General features: G+C 55.8%; 1 protein-coding gene across 1 annotated transcript; it reads left to right on the plus strand.

The window, feature by feature from the left end:
- Positions 1-3,823: 3,823 nt before the first annotated feature.
- On the plus strand, positions 3,824-7,927 carry ENH_00084970 (hypothetical protein, conserved; the record flags this gene model as incomplete). The annotated part of the gene is made up of 4 exons (XM_013583562.1): positions 3,824-3,882; positions 3,948-4,069; positions 4,612-4,751; positions 4,856-7,927. Coding segments are annotated over 4 exons (3,393 nt in total), but the record flags the coding sequence as incomplete, so codon positions are not given.

Here is a 7,927-nt window from a genome sequence, read left to right on the forward strand (position 1 = left end):
GAATTTTCCTCAGAAGAGAGGCCGCACCAGCTGCAGCAGCAGCAACGACCCGAGAAGCTGTTGCATCTGCTGCAGCAGCAGCGGCCGCAGCAGCCGAGACCAATCACCCCTACAAAGGAAACTCTCTCTCTAATGCTTTCGCCTTTGGCCTAAACCCTAAGCCGTTAATTCTTAATCTTAAATAAGGGTTTAAGGAGAGAGAAGGTGCTGCAGCAGAGGGCACAGCGCCTGCATGGCGAGCGACACAGGGCTTGGCTCCTGCTGCTGCTGCTGCTGCTGCTGCTGCAGCTGCAGTTGCTGCTGCTGTTGCTCTTCAAGTCTACACCCAAAGAGGTTTTTCGCGCGCAGTGTCTAACAGTCCCTCTCAAAGCAGCACAGTTCCAAGCAGCAACAGCAGCAGCAACGGCAGCAGCAGCAGCTCCACAGCCCGCAGCAAGCTGCAGCAACACAACCCGTTCTGCTGCTGCACACCTTTTCTTTCTTTCTTAACAGTCTTCTTTGCTGCAGCAGGCCTTCAGAGGCCTCAGAAGTCTTCTAGGGCCTTTTGGGGGCCCCCGCAGCTTCTGCAGCACACACAAACTGCTGCTGCCTGTGGGGGCCCCCCGCTGCTGCATGCAGCAAAAGTATCAGGGCCAGTTTGCTGCAACTTGTGCAGCAGTTGGCAGCAAAACAGGCCCGTGTGCAGCAGCGGAAGCAGCTGCAGCAGCAGCAGCTGCTGCAGCTGCTGCAGCGGGGAGCAGCATCCGCTGCTGCTGGTGCAGCTGGTACCAGCAGCAGCAGCTGCTGCTGCTCCCAGCTTGGGCGCTGCTTGACCGGGTCTTGCGCTGCCGGTGCCACGGGGCCTTTGACTGCAGCAGCAGCAGCAGCAGCAGCAGCAGCAGCAGCAGCAGCAGCAGAGCTCTGTGGCTGCGAGTTTAGGCACTTTTAGTTGGAGAGAAAATACAAAATAGGCAAATTGCTGCGGAGTTGAATCTTAGAGATAAATTTGCTTCCGAAAAGTTCATTTAATTTCCCAAATTGTCAAAAAGTTTTAAAATTGATTTAATTAAAATTAAAATTTGTTTTTCTTTCATTTCGAAGCAGCAGCTGCAGCAGACGCTATGCCTCTCAGCAGCAAACTGGCGTGCTGCTTCGTTTTGCTGCAGTTTTAAAATTACTTCATAAAATTAATTCTAAAATTGACAAAAAACATTTTTAAATAATTAAAAAACTCAATTTAAATCAATTGAGGATTCGGGGCCCCTCAGAGCTTTTTATTTTTCTGAGATGGGGCCTCGGTGGCCTCTCTGAGCCTTTCATCGCTCTGCTGCTGCTGCTGCTGCTGCAGCAGCAGCAGCAGCAGCAGCAGCAGCAGCAGCTGCAGCAGCAGCAAAGCGGGCGGGGGGAGAGTGGCCCTCTAAAGTGGCAGCATAACCAGCAGCAAGACTCTTGGCTGCTGCTGCTGAAGATAGTCCTGCCAGAGCTGCTGCTGCTGCTGCTGCTGCTGCTGTTGCTGCTGCTGCTGCAGTCTTGGCTGCCGGGTGCAGCAAGCAGCAGCAAAACTCATGTTGCACTTGAGCAGCAGCTGCTGCAGCGCCGAAGAGCAGCAAAATGGCGAAAGGCCTCCAGGGGGAATGTTCTATTTGCTGCTGCTGAATAATCTTCAGCAGCAAAAAATTAATTTAATTAATTTAATTTTAATTTAATTTCTTTTCAAGGAATTCTTTATTCCAACTCTTTTTGGATTCCTTCCTTAAGTTCCTCTTTCGGTCTTTAAACATTTCTTTCTGCACTTCTTTCAATTCAATTTTGAATTTAATTTTAAATTTAACTTTAAACTTAATTTTAAATTTAATTTTAAATTTAATTTTAAACTTAATTTTAAATTCAAAAAGACTTTTCGGATTTGCTGCTGCATGCGTTTTTGCAGAAATTCAAAATCGGGTTTTTGGTGAACTGCGAAACTTGCAAATCCATTTTTCAAAAATGTTTCAAATTTTAATCTTTTTTCACAAAATTAGTTTTAAAATTAATTCAATTTAATAAATATTTCAAAATTTAATCCATTTTGCAAAAATAATTCAAAAGATTAACCATTTTCAGAAATATTCCAGAAGTTGCAAAAACTTGAAACTCCTGGGATTCGTTTTTCTTCTTTTTCTAAAAGTAAATAAATGAAATCTTTTTAAAAGTTGAAATTTTGTTTTTTAAATGCAAAACTCCCTTTTATTAATTCAAGTTTCAAAAAGGGTTTCCAAAAATGCTTTTGTTGATGTAGAATTCATTTATAGAGAAGCGTTCGCGCATTCGCGCTGCAGCAGCAGCAGCAGCAGCAGCTGCTGCTGCTGCTGTAGCAGCAGCAGCTGCAGCAGGAAGCAAAAGTGCTGCTGCTGCGCCAATTTTGCGGAGTCTTTAAAACCCGCTGGCCCCACAGGCTTTGCTGAGTCCACTTGTCATTTAAAGCTTCTAAAATGAATTATTTGTTTCCTTTTGAGGCCATTCTTTTAAAACTTTTAAAATGAATTATTTATTTCGAGGCAGCAAAAGACGAGCAGCAAAATGCGAACAAAGACAGCAGCCAACGAGGCAGCAAAGTGGGGGGAAAGTTTGCGACAGCAGCAGCAACTCAGCAGCAGCAACTCAGCAGCAGCAACTCAGCAGCAGCAACTCAGCAGCAGCAGGGCCCGTGGACTCAATTTAAACGCTCAAAAGCCTTTTAAAGTACTTTATAAAGTTATTATTTATCAATAAATAATAAAAGATGGCAAAAAAATGGCAAAAGTTGGCAACAAATGCCACAAATGGCGAAGTTCGGGGAGAGGCTTTCCCAGACGCCCCCTGTGGGAACTTTGAAGGGAATCTGGTGTGAAAATAAAACTCCGAAATTGGCAAAGAGCCTTGTGATGGCTTTTGCCTCTTTTTGGGAAATTGTGGCTTTAAAAAGCACTTTTGGGGCTGTTTTGCTGCTGCTGGGGAGGCCCGGGGGCCCCTCTGGGCCCCAAAACTCGAAAAAGGGTTTTAATGGCACAAAGTTGAAGATAAGTTTCCTTAAAAATGAAACAGAAGACACAGACGCAGCAAAAGACTTGCTGCGCAAAAGACACAGCAGCAGCGAGCTGCAGCGACGCCCGCAGCAAACTGCTGCTCTCGCTGGCGAGGCAGTTTGAAGGCCACAGACAAGAATTTTAAGCTGCTGAGCCTTTTAACAAATGCAAATAATAAAACAATTTAGATTTGTTTAACTGCAGCAAGAGCCCTGCGGCCGCGGCCGCTGCTGCTGCTGCGCAGCAGGGAAGGGGCTGCTGCCCGCCTAGGCTGCAGCTGTGGCTGCAGCAGAAGCAGCGACTGCCGTCTTCCGCCTCCAATCCGTGATGGCTTTAGAGAAATAGTCGAATTTAATTCTAAATAAGTCATTTAATTTGTTAAAATGAACTGAAGGCTGCAGCAGCAACTGCAACGGCGGCAACGCAGGCGATCCACGGCAGCAGCAACTGCTGAGCCGCTGCTGCTGCTGCTGCTGCTGCTGTGGACCGCTGGCTCAGGCCACAGGTTCATCCATTAGGGGCTAGCTCGCGGGGCCAAATTCAAGAGTTATTAGGAGGCAACAGTTGCTATTTGCTGCAGCAGTTGGACTGTTCCTCGGCTTGGGCAGCGTCGGTTTGCTGCTGCTCTTCCCTTCCCGCACTGACGCCTGGCGCTGCTGCTGCTGCTGCTGCTGCTGCTGCGGCTGCTGCTCGCGCTGCTCCCGGCGCTGCTGCTTATGTCTGTAAGCTGCTGCTTTATCTGGCCGTGTTCGCTGCTCCCAGTGCAGCAAGTGTACACAGTGTGCGGCCGTAACACCCGTATGCCGTTGCTGCTGCTGCAGTGGCGGCAGCAGCAGCAGCAGCAGCAGCAGCAGCACCTGTGAGAACAGCGAGGTCTTCCTTTGTCGGATCTTCCAAACGGCCAATAATAGCCTTCCCCTTCAGTCAGCCTACGCAGGCCTTACCAGTGTCAGCAGCAGCAGCAACAGCAGCAGCGGCGGCGGTGCCCGCAGCAGCAGCAGCAGCAGCAGCAGCAGCAGCAGCGTTGGAGGCGCTTCTGCAGTCAGGTGACCTTCGCACACTCTGATATATTTCGCAGGGACTTGTGGGGGAAGCTCGAAGTAACTGCAGCGAGGGAGCAGCAGCTCCTGCCGTTTTGAATTTGCTGCACCGCTGCAGCAGCAGCAGCAGCAGCGCAGCAGCAGCAACAGCAGCAGCACCACCAGCAGCAGCAGGACTCCTAGCTTCCTAGGCAAGGTAGCAGCTGCACGGAGGGCAGCATGCCCCACACCAGCAGAAGCAGCGCGAACAGCGGCAGCAGGAGCAGCAGAAGCACGGGCAGCTGCAGCAGCAGCGGCTGCTGCAGCAGCAGCTCATCTTCTTGAGGAGTTTCGCAGCAACAGTGTCGGCACTTGCAGACAGGGTAGCCCCTGGTCTGTTGCTGCAGGCCTCCGCAGAAGCAGCTGCAGCAGGTGCTGCCGCAGCAGCAGCAGCAGCAGCAGCAGCAGCAGCAGTAGCCCAGCCCCACCAGCAGCAGGCGGCCATGTCCTTCGTGCTGCTTCCTGAGGCTCTCCGTAGGAACTGTTGCTTCTCCTGGGCTTTCTCGCAGCAGTTGAAGCAGCAGAAGAAGCACAGGGGGACTGTTTTGCAGCAGCGCCGGCTCAGCAGCAGCAGCAGCAGCAGCAGCAGCAGCAGCAGCAGCAGCAGCAGCAGCAGCAGCAGCAGCGAGACAGAGGCAGCGGCGGCGCCGTGACTCTGTAGCCTTTCTTAGAAAACATTTTGGCCTTTAAATTATTTAAGTGAAGGCGGGGGGACAGGTGGGCAGAGCGAGGCTTGCCGCGCTGCGGCTGCAGGCAGCAGCAGCAAGTGCAGCAGCAGCAGCAGCAGCAGCAGCAGCAGCAGCAGCAAGGGCAGTAGCAGCAGCAACAGCAGCAGCAGCAACTGCTGCTGCTGCTGCACCTGTTGGACCGCCGGCAGCTGCAGCAGCTCTTGCTTCGCCGACGCTTGAGGTGCCGCCAAGGATGGTCCCATTAATGCTGCAGGCGCAGCAGCAGCAGCAAAAGGAGCAGCAGCAGCAGCAAATCCAGCACCTGCATACTCAGGAGAAAAGGGAACATCAGGGGCAGCAGCAAGACTACCACCAGCAGCAGCAGGAATACCAGCAGGAGCTGCGCGAGCAGCAGCAACAGCAGCAACAGCTGCAACAGCAGCGACAGCAGCAGCAGCAGCAGCAACAACAGCAGCACCAGCAGCAGCAGCACAGGGCAGAGATGTCGCCGCGAACCTCTCAAGCTTTGGCTGAACCTTCTGAGAGCAAGGTAGTCCTAGAAGGACCCACACCGCCTCAGGAGCAGCAGCAGCAGCAGCTGCTGCAGCAGCAGCAGCAGCAGCCGGAGCAGCAAAAGCCAGAGCAGCAGCAACAGCAGCATGAGCAAGATGACGAACAGCACGAGTGCCCTCAAAAATGGCTGCAGCGGCCTCAAGAGCAGCAGCAGCAGCAGCAGCAGCTGCAGCTGCAGCTGTACAAAGAGCAGCAAGATCCGAAGGACGCTTGCATGCAGCAGCTGCAGGTGTTTAAGGAGCAGCCGGATCAGCCCGAAGTGCAGCAGCAGCAGCAGCAGCAGCAAGGGGAGGAGCAGCAGCAAGGAGAGAAGCAGCAGGCGTGCGTGGGGGAAGGCACACATAGTGGCAGCGCCATTGCTGAGGTTACGTCAGAGCTTGCTGCTGCCCCTGCTGCTGCTGCCTGTGCTGCTGCAGCCTCTGCTGCTGCAGCCTCTGCTGCTGCAGCCTCTGCTGCTGCTGCCGCTGCTGCAGCCCCGCCCACTGTCGTTCCGATTGGCTCAGCTCCGTCGTCAGATGCTGCTGCTGCTCCTGCAGCTGCGACCCCAGCAGCAGCAGCAGCAGATGCAGCAGCAGCAGCCTCTGCTGCTCTGACAGCCCATGATGCTGCTGCGGTTGCAGAGCAGCAGCAGCACCAGCAAAGCGGCGTTGATCTGTGCGTAGCTCAGGAACCAGTGCAGCATCAGCAGCAACAGCAGCAGCAGCCGCAAGAGCAGCAAAAGCAGCAGCAGCAAGAGCAGCAAGAGCAGCCCCCGTGCGACAAACTGCAGTTGCTGCAAACTGAGCAGCAGAATGAGCAGCAGGGGCTCCAGGGTCAGCAGCAGCAGCAGCAGCAGCAGCAGCAGAAGCAGAAAGGGGAAGCCACAGGGTGCGACGTTACGGGCAGCAGTGGCCAAGAACCCGCCGCCGCCGCCGCCGTCGCAGCAGCAGCAGCAGCAGCAGCAGCTCCTGCTGCAGCAGCTATTACGGCTGCGGCCGTTGCTGCTGATTGCTCAGAGCTTGATACAAACAGGCAAACAAGCAGCAGCAAAGAGTGCACCCTGTCAGCTGTTCGTGTGCCTGACGCTCCATGCGCAGCAGCAGCAGCAGCAGCAACGGCGGCAGCAGCAACTGCAACAGCAACAGCAGCAGCAGCAACAGCAGGCCGCCGCCACTCCCCCGGGATTGGCCAGGGCCGTCGGTTTTTCTCTGCCTTGGGGCTGGTGCGGGGGCAGCAGCAAGTGTCATTTCCTGCTGCTGCCAGCAGCAGCAGCGCAGCAGTTGCTGCTCAGTCGGCCCCCTCAGAAGGCCGCTGCTCCTCTGTGGCGGAGGCTGAGCGCAGCAGCAGCAGCAGCAGCAGCAGCAGCAGCAGGATGTACATGCGGGGGGGCTCCACTCTTTTTCCCCGCGTGCGCTCGCTGCGGCAGCTGCAGCACGACGTTGGTGCTGCTCTCTGCAGCTGGAGACACAACATTTACAACTGGGCAGCAGCAGCAGCAGCAAACTCTTGGGTGGGGCCGCAGGAGGGGGGGCTGCTGCAGCAGGGGGAGACTGCAGTGGTGCTGGGGAAGGTGTTTTGGGCCCTTGACGAGCAGCAGCAGCAAATAGTGCGGCGGCACAGGCAGCACCACGCGCAGCAGCAGCTGCTGCAGCAGCAGCAGCAGCAGCAGGCGCGGCAGCACAACCGGGGCGCGAAGAAGCGGGCGATGGATTTGGCTGCGCTGTCCGCGGCAGCCACTCCGCAGCCGCCGTCTCCAGCAGCAGCAGCGAGTGCAGCAGCAACAAGTGCAGCAGCAGCAGCAGCAGCAGGAGTTGGGACGGACAGCCCGCTGAGCAGCAGCATGCAGTCGGAGGCGATTGAGGCGGAGTGGCGTGCTGCAGCAGCAGCAGCGGGCGTGGGCGGGCTGCGTCTGCGGAACAGCAGCAGCAGCGGGTGGCGCAGCCGCAGCCGCAGCAGCAGCAGCAGCAGCAGCAGCAGCGCGTTGGCGCCGGTCCGCGAGAGCAAGGCGCAGCAGCAGCAGCAGCAGCAGCAGCAGCAGGTGCTGCACCCCCTCTCCGTCGTCTGCGCGTCTGTACACCCCGAAAGGGTGCAGCAAGAGCTCCTCAACTTCGTTTCTTGCATTGCCAGATTTACTTACAGAACAGGATTTTCTCCTCTTTACCGCTGCTGCAGCGAGCGCCGCCGGCCTGCTGTTTCTGCGGAGGAAGCAGCAGCAGCAGCAGCAGCAGCAGCAGCAGACCCCTGCTGCGCGGCCGCCGGCGCCCCCGCCCCCGCCAGCAGCAGCCCCAGCAGCAGCAGCAGCAGCAGCAGCAGCAGCAGCAGCAGCAGGGGCTGCAGCAGACCCATGGTGCTCGAGCGCAGCTGGATTGCCATCACCAGCGACGTGGGCTGGGGCTGCACCATCCGAGCAGCACAAATGCTGCTGCTGCAGGCGCTGCGGCGGCACTTCTTCGAAGCAGGGCCTTTGGCGCAGCCAGCAGCAGGCAGCTGCCCGGAGCCGGGCCTCTGGGAAGGCGTGGACAAGCAGCAGCAGCAGCAGCAGCAGCAGCAGCAGCAGCAGCAGCAGCAGCAGCAGCAGCAGCAGCAGCAGCAGCAGCAGCAGCAG

Source organism: Eimeria necatrix, genomic scaffold, assembly GCF_000499385.1.
Source record: "Eimeria necatrix Houghton genomic scaffold, Enh_scaff978, whole genome shotgun sequence".
Lineage (NCBI taxonomy): Eukaryota > Apicomplexa > Conoidasida > Eucoccidiorida > Eimeriidae > Eimeria > Eimeria necatrix.